Source organism: Podarcis melisellensis (genome assembly GCF_964234715.1).
Source record: "Podarcis melisellensis genome assembly, chromosome: 8".
In the NCBI taxonomy this organism is placed as follows: Eukaryota; Metazoa; Chordata; class Lepidosauria; order Squamata; family Lacertidae; genus Podarcis; species Podarcis melisellensis.
In genome coordinates this window covers 22,117,549-22,132,046 of record NC_138540.1, presented here as the reverse complement: position 1 = coordinate 22,132,046, position 14,498 = coordinate 22,117,549, and the positions used below count along the sequence as shown (strand labels likewise).

General features: G+C 46.3%; 1 protein-coding gene across 5 annotated transcripts in view; it reads right to left on the bottom strand.

The window, feature by feature from the left end:
- PRKCZ (protein kinase C zeta) overlaps positions 1–14,498 on the bottom strand; it is a 106,645-nt gene that overhangs the window by 88,428 nt on the left and 3,719 nt on the right. For all 5 annotated transcript variants that reach the window (XM_081923646.1, XM_081923642.1, XM_081923641.1 and 2 more), the window contains exons 2-3: positions 14,064–14,278; positions 2,522–2,643 (exon numbers count right to left, since the gene is read on the bottom strand). In XM_081923646.1, the coding sequence (XP_081779772.1) occupies positions 2,522–2,643; positions 14,064–14,134 (193 nt within the window). In that variant the 5' untranslated portion in view covers positions 14,135–14,278. The remainder of the gene's footprint in view (positions 1–2,521; positions 2,644–14,063; positions 14,279–14,498) is intronic.

Sequence of the window (14,498 nt, the reverse complement as noted above, 5' to 3'; positions counted from 1 at the left end):
ATGAACCACTGTGACTTGCTCAAGGCATCCTAATGATGTCCTTGCCTGAAATGTGCCAAAATATACAAAATATGCAATACGAACAATAAGGGAATACTCTATCAGATTTTCCTGTAGCAGGTTGAACACTGCTACATGAATATCAAGTGATATACCCTTGATATTAGAGACCCATAAGCAAAAGCCTTAAGAAATATTCTGATTTTACTGTTGAGGAAAATTTCTCCCTTTCAGATAGTCAAGGAAAGATCTCTGATTTCAGATAGCAATTATACAGGGCTCTGAAGTGCAGTAATCTTTTGTTAAGTATATTGAAGATCATGGCACAGTTACCCCACACATGTCACATTGTACCACACACCTGACTTTTCCCAGACTTGTTTTTTTCTAATTCTAATTTTCTAATTCCAACAAACTTAAAAAGAAGAGAGCCAGTCAAGAAAGCTCAGGAACCTGAGATCCACATTAAAGGGCCAGAGCAGCTATGTTCAGCGCATCGAAGTGGGTCTGTAGACAAGCCCATCTCACACTTGAGAATCATGGGTATTACAGCCACACTTGTTTCACAGTGAGGGGAGTAGTACACGATATGTACATGGGTGGGTTCTTTCCCTCAATAAACAGTGATAGGTAGAGACTTCATGTTGAATCCTTAACTGGGCCATGAGAGCTTCCTTTCTTAGCTTAAGTGACACACATGCTCACCATAAAAACTGCTTTCAACTCAGCAAGCTTTATTGTTGGCACAACTTTCATGCAGTCCTTGCCAGTGGTCTTTCAGTTTTAAAAATGGGGGTAAAATCACCTGATGGAACTTCTGCATGCTTAAAAAGCAAGACAGGTTGACAAGCCCCCTTCACAGTGACTCTCCACTTGAATACATCTGGAAAACAGGCTCACTCCATTTAATGGATGCCTCAGCATTTCAAAGCTTTTTCAAGTTTACTGGGTGTAGGAAACAAAAAACATCAGGAGAATGATACCATGCTTTTAAAGCATGACATCTTCCAATATTCTTTAAATGTACTCAACGACAGAAAAATAGGAGCACACACAAAAACTAAACTCAAAAGCAAGTATGGGAATGATTCACCTTGCATTAAGACAAAGTGCTATGTTCATGCTTTTAATGGCATGTCACTTGGGATACCTCTCTTATCAATCCACCATAAATCAATTCAGTAGCAGTAGTCACACTTGCAGAACTTGATGCAGCTGGCTGAAGATTTAAGTATTGAATAATACACTAGTAGTCTGGAGAATATTTACAGATCTGCAGGAAAGGCCCTAGAACTGCTACAGTTCTCAACTCACGTGTCCTATGCAAACAAATTACACTCAATTAGAAAATATCAAATTTCTGCATGGTCTCGCTGAAGCATCATCTTGAAAGCAAGTACAAATGAAGTGCACACAACTGAGTCATTATTGTACACACAGAACTTGGAAGAGGTATGTTCCTCTCAGTATCTGAGGTCTAGCTAGCAGAGCTTGTCTACATGAGGTGAGACAAGATTTCAGAGACCCCTATTTTCAGTGTCCACTTGCCTTTGTATAAATGGATTCTAGAATTTCTGCCAAACAAGAAGTGTCTATGAAATGATGTGAGCGGGATATAAAAAGATCTAGAGAAGTTTTGTCTATTAAGCAATACACAATATTAGGAAACACACATTGCATAATGTATAATCACTGATCTCTTTCTAGTTTGTGTGGGTATTGCTAAACAATTAAAGAACAGAAACCTGATTAATACCAAATAATCTGGTAGAATGCATTTAAAATAAAAATGAACACTGCATTAGTTAAATGTGGCATATTAAGGTAGTCAATGGGTATGATCCTTCTCCACACAAGCACACCTCCTTAAAAGGAATCCCCGTAGAGCAGTGGTGATGAGCTGTGGCCCTTCATGTGTTGTTGGACTCTCAACACCCATCTGCTCCAGTCAGCATGAACAAAGGTGAGGGATAATGGGAGCTCTAATCCAGCAATATCTAGAAGGCAAATTTCCCAACCATGCCGTAGGGCAGAACAAATCCTACCTCTAGTGCAATCACACTGCATCAGGCATTGAAAAGAAAGGGGCTTACATTTCCAGCAAAGGTATGAGAGGCAACCATAGGCCTCCTCTGCCCCATAATAACCTGATGCCTACAGATACTGGGATGATGGGGAGAAATTATGCTTGGCTGTATGCAAATCTTTCTGCGCACAGTACCTATGTCAGGAAGAAGCACACCCACATTCATAAAGGAAGGTTATGCTTCACACACCAGAATTAGAGAGTACATAACATTTTCAGAATGGATTGGAGCAAGCTGCAATACATGCCTGATTATCTGGGCTTTATTAACATATGTATCCCTTGATATCTCTTAAGTGAAAATTTGAAAACCGACAATGATTCAAAATTAAAAGTTACCTATTTAGTATCTCCATCACACCCAGTTAATTAATTGTGCTGTAAAATGCATCAGAGAAATATTTGCAGAAGCATATTTACATGAGTCTGAAATACCTTCATTATCAATCCACTTAAGGGTAATTGGTTGTTCCTGTTGTAAATTGCACATCTCTCTAACTTCATCACAAAGTTCACCATAGTTGATGGATGCACCCAGATTTGTTATGAGGATATCCCTGAAAGAGATGAATTCAGATTCAATAGCTACATGTGTTCACTTTAAACCACAAGACATTTGCAAAGATTGAGGCAATCTATCAGCAGCCCTAAAGATTTTGCATTTCAGAATCTCACAAACAGTTTTACTGACCCAACATCTGCTAATTATATACTACTCATTCATTAAAAAAAATATCAGAACAGTTCACAGCTATACATAAAATAATAAAAACCATATAAAAAAGTTACAATCAGAAATCAGGTAACTATCAGGGAAAGCTGTATGGTGGGCCCACCACCTTCACACCTGACTCAAAACCAAATAAATAAATGTGAGTGGAACCCACAGCAAAGAGAGCTTTTAAAGCCCTCTGCCTTGCTTACTGTGCTCTGGGAAAGTCACGCAAGGGCCCTAGGACACTCTGAGCCCTTGTGCCTCCTTCCCAGAGGCCAGTAAGTAAGGTGAAGGGCAAGGCTCATTCTGGACAAATAGGGATGGTTCAGGGGGTTCCTGGCTTTACATGATTTTGCCTCTGTGAGTGCACCCCCAGAACCAAACCCTCATGTAAGTAATGGGCTCACTGTATTCTTAATTGCCTGGGGTGCTGGGGTATTTTGGGGAGGGGGTTGTAGCTGTGGGTTTTTTTTAATCTTTTAGATTTTGTTGTAATTTATGTGGAAATTGTTCAGTTTGGGTTTTTTTTAATATTTAATTTATTGTTCAGGACTACTTCTGTTGCAACATTTTTTATGTTGTTGCTGCCTTGAGCATGGTTTGAACTGTGGAAAGGCAGCATACAAATAAAATTACGTATATATGCATGAATGCATAGGTGTGACAAAATAGAAAAGTTTTCAGTAGGTGTTTAAAAGTTGAAACAAAATATGCTTGATGAATCTCTATGATGGAGCATTCCACTGGAATGGTGCAATGACACTAAAGGTTCAGTTCCTTGTAGCTGTCAAATGAGCCTCATCAACTGATTTCACATAAGATATAATGGTGTGGAAGAATAAGCATATACTTTAAAAAATACCTTCATCACATTCCTCAACATTTTTAGTCAGCAGGGCATAATTTAGAAGAATTATATGAACTGTATGTAAGCAAAGCAAGGAATGCTTGCCATAAAGGAAGATTATGCATGATCACTTATGCTATGTTAAGCACTGTCACACCCAGGATATACAAACATCTACCCTCCCAAGCTTCCATGGAAACACACTAACAATCAAGAATGGTACGACTCCCTAATGCTTTTATTACTAGCCTATTTGTTTAATCATAATATCAAAGGTGTACTGTACCATGAACAGACATTTTGAATTATTTAGTACTTTCCTGAATAATTCTTGACACTAATTTTGCAGTTTTGATAACTGTGACTTAAAGCAGTTTGACATGTCTGATCACACAGAAATAAGAATCCACCACACAAACACGCACATTTGCATTCTGCCATGCTACATTTTATACCATAATTTTATAAAGCAATACTTATACAAACCTTCACGAATGATCAATAAACCCAAGCTGAGTAAATAGGGATCCCTACATTGCAATGTTAGCTTTACCCTTTCCAGTGAGGGTAACAACAAACTATAGAGGGATGCAGGTGGCGCTATGGTCTAAAACCATCAAGCATCTTGGGCTTGCCGATTGCAAGGTTGGCAGTTTGAATCCACACGATGGGGTGAGCTTTTGTTGCTCTGTCCCAGCTCCTGCCAACCTAGCAGTTCAAAAGCATACCAGTGCAAGTAGATAAATAGGTACTACTGTGGCAGGAAGGTAAATGGCATTTCCGTGCACTCTGGCTTCCGTCGCAGTGTTCCATTGCGCCAGAAACGGTTTAGTCATGCTGGCCACATGACCCCGAAAGTTGTCTGAGGACAAATGCTGGCTACCTTGGCCTGAAAGCAGAGATGAGTGCTGCACCCTAAAGTTGAATTCGAGTGGACTTAACTGTCCAGGGGTCCTTTACCTTTACCAGAAACAAGGCATAAAATCTTGCTATGTGATGCTGTCAGGGTTTCTGGGAGAGAGGAGGAGATGACAGAGGAGACGGAGAGCGAGTGGGAGGAGGGGCAGAAGGATGAGGAAGAAGATGACGGAATTCTGAGGGAATCCACGAGTCTGAGCAGCGAGTCAGAGGATTCTCAAAAGGGGGTTACCTTAATCAAGCAAAAGGGAGGAGAAGGGAGAAGCGGAGAGGAGCCCAGTGGAAGACAGACGCAGCAAGAGGCGTCTCAGCCGGAACGGAGAAAAGGGGGTGGAGTCGTCAGCCTCTCGGAGGGAGCAGGATTAGGAGAGAACAGAGAAAGGGGGTTGGAGCAAGGTGTTCAGCCGGAAAGGGTGGAGAGCAGAACAAGGGGTGGTGTAGCGGTCGAAAGAAAGGTCAGCAGCAACGTACGCGCGCCAAGTTCAAACGTAGAGGCGCGCGGAAGTGGAGAGAGCTCAGGGGAGGAGCCCGGCCCTAAAGCCAGAAGGAGGGGGGAAGAGGCGGCAGAGGATTCAGCCTCAGGCGAGTCACGGAGAGAGGGAACCCAGGGGGGCAGGAAGACCCTGCGGAAAAGAAAGGAGAGGAAGAGGTGGTCTAGAGCCAGGCTATTAAGTTGGTGTGGAAGAGGGGAGGAGTCAGAGGGGACTTCAGCGGTCTAACGTGACAGACGTACGGCCACGATGCTGAACTGTACGAGAAGCAGAAATCTTCAATAAACTTTTCCTGTAAATAAACTGCAACGGAGTGAGGTCTCTCGTGAGCTGGGACCCGTCCTGGGTGGCCGTGACAGTAAGTCCCCTCTCAGAAAGCAAAAATTTTTTTTTGCGAAGCTCACGAACGGGAGCAGCCATGAGCGCTGAGGAGCAGCTGGTTGCACTGCGGGATCAGGTTACCGCTCTCACGTCGGCAGTCCTTGCTTCGCAGAAGAAGAATGACGACTTGGAGAAGACGTGCCAGGATTTGCAGGCAAGGTGGGAACACGCGGACAGGGCGGGGGCCCCAGGTTCCAGAGCGGAGGGCATTGCGCTTGGACGGAGGGGGGGTGCCCTGGTTCCGCATTTTAATGGCAACTTGCAAGACTATCCCAATTTCAGAGCGGACGTCGTATATGCACTGCATTTACTCCGTCACGATTTTAAAGATGAGGAGGAGAAAGTGGGGTTCATTGTTTCGCACCTGCATGGGGAGGCCAGGGCTTGGCTACGCAATCTGTGGCGCGAAGATGGACCGGCCCGTCGCAATTCAACTGCGTTCATCAAAGCGATGGATTCTTGTTTTCAATCCTCTGTGGATGTGGACATTGCGCGCCGTCAAATGCACGGGCTGAGGCAGGGGAAAGCGACTGTGCGCCAATACCACTCTAAATTTTTTGCATTGCTCACCGCCTTAGATTGGCCAAAGGACAGTAAGCCGGTCAGAGATCTTTTTTGGGAGGGATTGAGCCCCCCCATCAAGGATGAGATCGCTAGGGGGGACAGACCCCAGACCCTAGAAGACGTGGTGCAACGGGCTTTAGCTATTGGAATTCGACATGAGGGACGTCCGTGGCACGAGGAGAACGGGTCCCAAGCGCGTGCGCAAGCGAGGACTCTCCCTTTTGTGCACAGGGATTTCAGCCGTGCGCACCCCTCGCCAATGGGGAAGGACAGCGAGGAGCCAATGGAGATTGGTGGTGCTAGGGCTCAGAAGCCATCCCAGAGCCCTGTCCCTGGTGCAGCCAAAGCGAAGCCTCCTAGAGGAACCAGGAAGTGTTACATCTGTGACAGTGCGCACCATATGGCGAAAGAGTGCCCCCAGAGGCTCCGGAAGCACACTGCAGCACTGGCAACTGTAACAGCAGAGGTGCAACCAGGGGAGCAGCTTCAGGGAAACGACAGTGCCTGGCTGGAAGCAGAGCTACTGGGGCTCAGCCAGGCGGATCTGTAGACAAGCCCCCAGCATCACTGCAGAGCGTGGACCCTTTGCCTCCCAGACCGGCAGTTCTGCTCACAGCAACACTCCAGTTGCCTGATGGGAGACTCCTCGAGGTTCCAATAACGATCGATTCGGGAAGCAACGCCGACTTCGTGGGACTGCAGTTCGTTAAGCAGCACAACATGGCGCTCCTGCCTGCAACGACGCCTCTAAACGTGGTCACGGTAGACGGCAGGAAGTTGCTGGGGGGGCAAGTGGTGCAGCAAACCCCTCCCATGATGATGCAGATTGGCAACCATCGAGAACTTATTAGTTTCAATGTCACCCACTTATCGGACACACCCATCGTGTTAGGCATGAGTTGGCTGGAGAGGCACAGTCCCGCGGTTGCGTGGTACCAGCGGCAGATCACCTTTTGTTCATCGTATTGTGCTCAGCATTGCTTTCAGACCGATCAGGGAGGAGAAGCCGAGCAGCAGTTGCATCTGGGTATGGTGCAAACAGTGCCTCACAAGTACCAGGACTTCTTGGAGGTTTTCTGTGAGAAGGAAGCTGACAAGTTGCCGCCTCACAGACCTTACGACTGCGCGATTGATTTAGTGCCAGGGGCGCAACTGCCTGCTGCCAAGCTGTACTCCATGTCGGAAGACGAGATGCAAGAGCTTCGGGAGTTCATAGACCATAACCTCAAGCGAGGTTTCATCCAGGAATCTAAAGCAGCGGGTGGCAGCCCTGTGTTCTTTGTGAAGAAGAAAAACACGCCCCAAAAAAGGCTTATAGTGGATTACAGGTTCATAAACAGCTTGACTAAGCCCAAAGCTTTCCCCATGCCCAAGATTGACGACCTTTTAGCGACCGTCAGGAGGGGCAAGATTTTCACCAAGCTGGACCTACGTGGAGCTTACAATCTCATCCGCATCCGGAAAGGAGATGAGTGGAAGACCGCCATGTTCACCCCTCTGGGCACATACGAATACAGAGTCATGCCTTTCGGTCTCCAAAATGGCAGCCACGTTTTTCAAGCATTTATGCACCACGTGCTAGCAGGTCTCCTCTACAAGAAGTGTGTCTGCTTTCTCGACGATATCCTGATTTTCTCGGAATCGTCGGAGGATCACGATAAGGACGTGAGGGAGGTCCTGCAGAGGCTGAAGGACCACAGGCTGTACGCCAAGTTGGAAAAATGCCAGTTTGATGTCAGAGAGGTTGATTTCCTTGGCTACAAGTTGTCCGACGAGGGACTGGCCATGGACAGGGCTAAGGTTCAAGCGCTGTTGGACTGGAAAAGCCCTCGAAATCGGAAAGAGGTCCAGAGGTTCATCGGCTTTGCCAATTTTTACCGCAAGTTTATTAAAGGTTTTGCGAACGCGACGGCGGCTATCACTGACACCCTCAGTTCCAAGAAGAAGAAGTTCGTCTGGACCGAACAAGCGGAGCGGTCCTTCCGGACGCTTAAAGGTCTTTTCGCCTCCGAAGAGCAGCTGCTCCACGTGAATCCCGGCAGACCCATGCGGGTAGAGACCGATGCGTCAGACAGAGCGGTTGGGGCCGTTCTTTTGCAAGAGGATTCGCAAGGCAACTGGAGACCGGGTGCGTTCTACTCCCGGAAGCTCAGCAAGACGGAGCGCAATTATACCATATGGGACAGGGAGTTGTTGGCCATTCATGCAGCTTTCAAAGCGTGGCGACACTTCTTAATAGGAGCCAAGCACACGGTGCAAGTCCGCACGGATCACAAGAACTTAGAGTATTGGCGGACGGCTAAGTTACAGACCCAGCGACACATGCGCTGGGCGGAGTTCTTTGCGGATTTCGACTTCAAAATAGAATACATCCCAGGAGACTCCAATGTTATTGCAGACGCGCTGTCCCGAAAGCCGCAATACTTGGAGGAAGCAGCTCCGATCGCAGCAAAGCACATTTTCGCACCGCAGGCGTGGACGTGCGCTACCATCGCAGTCGACCTGGACGCGGTGCGACGCGCGTTGCAAAGGGATCAGTTTGCACAGTCCAAGATGGAGGAGCTACGCGGAGGGTCGCGAGACAACGATGAGTTCCAATTGCAAGATGGACTTTTGACTCGTAAGGGTGCCCTTTACGTGCCCACCGACGATCTTCGAGCCAAGGTTCTGCAACAATTGCATGACGCCCCTAGTGCAGGCCATTTCGGCAAAGAGAAGACGATGGAGTTGGTGGCTAGAGACTTTTGGTGGCCCCAGATGAGAGGAGAGGTGGCGGACTACGTCGCCAGGTGTGATATCTGCCAGAGGTCCAAACCAGTGCACCAGAAGCAGGCGGGATTGCTAGAACCGCTGGAGACACCGCAGCAACCGTGGGAGAGGGTAGCGTTGGACTTTGTTACGGACCTGCCCAGCTCCAGAGGTAAGACGGCGGTGTTAGTGGTGGTGGACTTGTTCACCAAGATGGCGCATTTCATCCCTTGTGCCAAGGTGGCGACGGCAGAACAGACCGCAAAGCTCTTCATCGATCACGTCTTCAGAGTGCATGGACTTCCGCAGTCCGTCTTGTCCGACAGGGGGCGCCAGTTTGTTTCCACTTTCTGGCGAAAGCTTCTGGGCATCTTGCACGTCAAAATCAACCTGACATCGGCGAGACATCCACAAACCAACGGTCAAGCGGAGAGGGTCAACGCGATCATGCAGCAGTACCTGCGGTGCTACGCCAACCAGCGACCTGCGGCGTGGGTGGACTATCTGCCGATGGCTGAATTCGCCTACAACAACACGAAACACGCATCCACCGGGGTGACGCCTTTCTTCGCGAACAATGGCCGTCATCCCAGAACCTTCCCGAGATTTGCGGCACCAGGAGGGGGGGGGCCTCAAGATGCCGACCAGTTTGCAGCGGAGTTGCAAGAGGTGCACGAGGAGCTGCGGAGACATTTGGAGCTGGCAAAACAGGCGTATAAGGTGCAGGCCGATAAGCACAGGAGGGCGGGAGAGGACATCCAGATTGGGGACTGGGTGTGGTTAGCGGCCCACGCGATGCCGGCCAGGTCATTGGCCAAGAAGAAGTTAGGACACAGGCAGCTAGGGCCATATCAAGTTGAGGCTAAGATCAATCCGGTGGCTTTTCGTCTAGCCCTTCCGGAGGGTTCCAGGGTGCACCCGGTCTTTCATAGGTCGGTGCTCACTCCCTACAAAACCCCACACAGGTTTCAAGAGTCAGGAGCACTCCCAGAGCCACGTAGGAGGGCGCCTGAGGGGGGGGAATCGCCAAGACCGGAACCTCTTAACGAGGTCACAGAGATACTGGACTCGAGATGGGGGGAGGAGGGAGTTGAATATTTTCTAGCCAGGGAAGGCACTCCGGCCTCTGCCAATAGCTGGGTGCCGGGTTACGCGTTGGACGAACCCCTGTTGAAGGAGGAGTTCCATGCACTTTTTCCGCACAAGCCCATGCCCGAGGAGTATTTTGATGATTGGCTTTTCACGCCCACTTTGTCAGACAGCACGTTCGAGGGTTTCTCCTCACCCGAGGGCCATACGCCCGAAACAAGCCCGACCAGGGATCCGAGACTGGGGGGGGAGGAGACAGGCCCTTGTTGGTGGGTGGATCAGCCAAGGGAGGCATGGAGTCAGAGATGGATGGTAGGTCCTTGGCAGGCAGCGCCAGGAGAAGCAGTGATGGAGGAAGAGACTGTGAGGTCTGTGGGTGGGGAACCCGAGTTCGAACACACATATACGGAGATGACAGAGGAGAACGTTGAAGTGGACAACTTGTATCCTGAACCGACCCCGGAAGAACCACGTTTTCCTCAACCTGCACCCGGCGAGCGGGAGGGGGGAAGGGGGGGCTTCGAGGGGGGGATGGATGTCAGGGTTTCTGGGAGAGAGGAGGAGATGACAGAGGAGACGGAGAGCGAGTGGGAGGAGGGGCAGAAGGATGAGGAAGAAGATGACGGAATTCTGAGGGAATCCACGAGTCTGAGCAGCGAGTCAGAGGATTCTCAAAAGGGGGTTACCTTAATCAAGCAAAAGGGAGGAGAAGGGAGAAGCGGAGAGGAGCCCAGTGGAAGACAGACGCAGCAAGAGGCGTCTCAGCCGGAACGGAGAAAAGGGGGTGGAGTCGTCAGCCTCTCGGAGGGAGCAGGATTAGGAGAGAACAGAGAAAGGGGGTTGGAGCAAGGTGTTCAGCCGGAAAGGGTGGAGAGCAGAACAAGGGGTGGTGTAGCGGTCGAAAGAAAGGTCAGCAGCAACGTACGCGCGCCAAGTTCAAACGTAGAGGCGCGCGGAAGTGGAGAGAGCTCAGGGGAGGAGCCCGGCCCTAAAGCCAGAAGGAGGGGGGAAGAGGCGGCAGAGGATTCAGCCTCAGGCGAGTCACGGAGAGAGGGAACCCAGGGGGGCAGGAAGACCCTGCGGAAAAGAAAGGAGAGGAAGAGGTGGTCTAGAGCCAGGCTATTAAGTTGGTGTGGAAGAGGGGAGGAGTCAGAGGGGACTTCAGCGGTCTAACGTGACAGACGTACGGCCACGATGCTGAACTGTACGAGAAGCAGAAATCTTCAATAAACTTTTCCTGTAAATAAACTGCAACGGAGTGAGGTCTCTCGTGAGCTGGGATTTACAATATCCCCATTTTACAGAGGATAAACTTAAAAGTTGTTCAGAGTTAACACAGAAACACATCACTATTTTAAACAATGAAAATTAAAGGTTACATCCAATGTTAGATCTAATGGAGATGAAAATTAACCAAATTAGGTTAATTCAAATAGAAGCACTCTAAGTAAATCTTAACTGGATACAACCCTATGTCATTCCTCACATAGTGAAACTTGAGTGCTACTTGAAATTATAGCTAAAATATGCCATGAAGAATGTCCCCAAAACGCTGTACAGGCTGCATTTGTCAACAACTCACTAAAACCTTATTGCACTGCACAACCAAGAGCCTGATTGACAATTCATTTAACCTTAATCACTCTGGTTTAAGCCAATGAACAGGCTGTTCCTAATGAAATTTTCACATGCAAGTCTTAAAGTACAATCCTATTCAGAAGTATGTTTCACCAAGTTCAGTGGGACTTACTCCCAAGTTAGTGACATGTGCATAGGATTATAGTCCTAAATGATCAACACAAACAAATCCAGCACTGTCCAGAATGTATACTGAGTTTTAAACATGCTGTTTTATTTCTATCACATGTCTAAAGCTGTCTGTCAGACAAGGGACAAACAAGAGGGCCAAATGCAGGGATGTGGGTTTTCCAGAAAATTTTGAACTGAAACATTTCCATAAGCAAAAAATAATTTGCATCAGAAAATGTTTTAATGCCTTAGAGTGACCTGATTTAGCATGTTTATTTTACTTGTTTTTAGAAAACAAAACTTGTGACACTGTGAAGCTTGCCTAATACTGTTATTTGTAATTTGCATCCATTCATCCTTACCAATGAACTTATCAAAGGGAAATTTTCCAATGAAAATATAAAGCAGTGGTGGTGGTGGGGAATCAGTTTTTGGCTATCTCCCACCTCACACTACTGCTCAAGTTCTTTTGAAGTCAGCATTTGTATAAGATTTCCTATGATATATTCGTAACTGCATACAAAATGGTATAACCACTGGCTACCAGAGGGCAAAGTGCAACATGGCATTACTCTGCAGCACCATTACATTACAGTCACAGAGAGTTCTGCCAGAACAACTGTTTTGGTTGTGACTGCCAATGCTGTTAAAGCTAATGGGGCTAAATCTTAAATCCAATGGTTGAATTGTGAGTGGAGATACAAGCTACTAGTTGCTAGGTTCTTTAGAAAAGCACAAGAGTGTGCCACAGCCAGGGTCCAAGGAAGTGAGAAACTAGTTCCAAGAGCATTTCAATGGGCTTTTCACAAAAAAGCAGCCACTGCCTCTGCTCAGCATCACGCAAGGGAGTCTGAAAACCAGTTTCTGATATAACTCTGAGGTGGGAGAGAATTGTTCAAAGCCAAAGTCAAAACATTCAACTGGGTTAGCATAAGCTGCTTGTGAAACACATGCAATGCTATAGATCCTAAAACATGTTTATACTCAGCAGCTCCACTCATAGTGTACACTAGTTTACTGCGATTTCCTATGTACAGGCTCACCAATAAGGAGTATAGTGGGTACTGCTGTATTGGGTCCAGGGCAAGAGGGGAGCCCCAACAATGGAAAATATAGTTGTGCCTTGTAGGGAAACAGATATATTGCAAAATATGCAAGCACTATTTTTTCTGAGTAATTAGTGTCCTACCACCTTTCAGTGTGAGTAGTCTGACAAGACAGTGTGAGTATTATGACTGACAAGTGCTACAGAGAAATACACATTAACATCAGGCAAAACAAAGATTGCCCCAAAATGAACCAGGAAGGCCCTCCTCCAAACATTGGAGAAGAGACTTCCTGGTGCATTTTGAAAGTGCTTTTTGATCTTCTCTGGTGCATGTGTGACTTTAGAATTTTTTTCTGGATTCAGATGACAGACTTCCTGATTAATTCTGAAGCCCTTTCTAAAATCTTTCCTTGGAAAGAAGTGATTGTTGCCTAGAGAAAACAACTGAAAACTTCACTTTTTTAGTATTTAGTCCACTGTGAGTGGCCAGTAACATGTCTGCCCAAAAGTTAGAAGCAAAGACATGAATTCATGTCTTTCCAACATGCTTCATTTCATGCAAAACACAAACACCCCCCCGAGCATATTAAACTAAAAAAAGTGCTAATGCAAACAAACCCATATCACAGGGGGGAACAGCAGTTTAGAATGTGTAATGCAGTGTTATACGGTGTCTTTGATTTTTTAAAACTGAAATGGAGTTGCTGATAACTTGACTGTAGCAGCAACATGAAGGTGGGGGAGGTCTTATTAACTCCTTTCCACCACAAGGCAGAGCTACTGTTGGGTTGCTGCTACTTGTACAAAAACTTAAATGAGTATATTTATGCCCAACATTGAAAATGTTTTTGTTCAAAAATATAGAAGGGTGACTGACCTTTGCTGATAACATTGCTATAGTTATTATGAAGTATAAATAAAATTCCTACAACAAATGCTCTTGGAATACATTGCTTGGTTCTTAACAATTTAAGTTATCCAAGCATGGGCATCTGAACCTTGATTGCTGAAAATCTTTTGACACCCCACCACCTACAAACCCCAATATGAAACACTATACCTGTTCTGGTACTGAATTGTAGTATTATCAGCCTTAAATGAAAGAGCCATCGCTTTGTTCAGAAGAGTTTTGCACCAAGCCACCATGCAAACAGCATTAGCATTTCCTCCCAAATCTTACAATGCCAATGCAACAGACTACAGAAATTGATAAAAACATACGTAAATTTCATTCATTATAAGTAAAAAAAATGGCTAGTCCAAGTCAGAGAACACCTACTTAAACGAAGCTATGGTAATAAATTTCAGCAGGTTTGCTCTGAGTAGGACTTAACTGGATGCAACCCAATATAGACAAAACAAAAGTTGCAAAGAACCTGATAATCAATAAGCGGAATGAAGGGCAAAAAACATTTGATATCGCTTACCCATTATAATGTGTTTTTACTCTAATGAAATCTCTCTTCATATTCATTTTTGATCCCATTCTGCTAGGCATGGTACTAATGCAGCAGTCAAAGTTAAAGATAGGTTCTGAGTTTACAGACTTGTATTCCAAATCGTTCAGGAGAAACGGGGCATTGTAATAAATGAGCAGGCAAAGTTTCCATGCTTCTTCTTCCAAGGTAATAGCCCCATTAGGCTGCAGGCAAACAAAAAAGATATAAATACACAAAAAAGCAAACAACTGATTGGAAAACAGAATATATGTTGTACTAAACTAAACAGACACCAAGTCAGTCCAACAAATCAATGGAGGAATTCAGGTTCATGTTTTCTTCTAGTATCCTGATACTTTATTTCTATAAAATTGCTAAAGTTCCACGAAAGCTGTTTTAAATACCTAGCAAATATATTTTAAA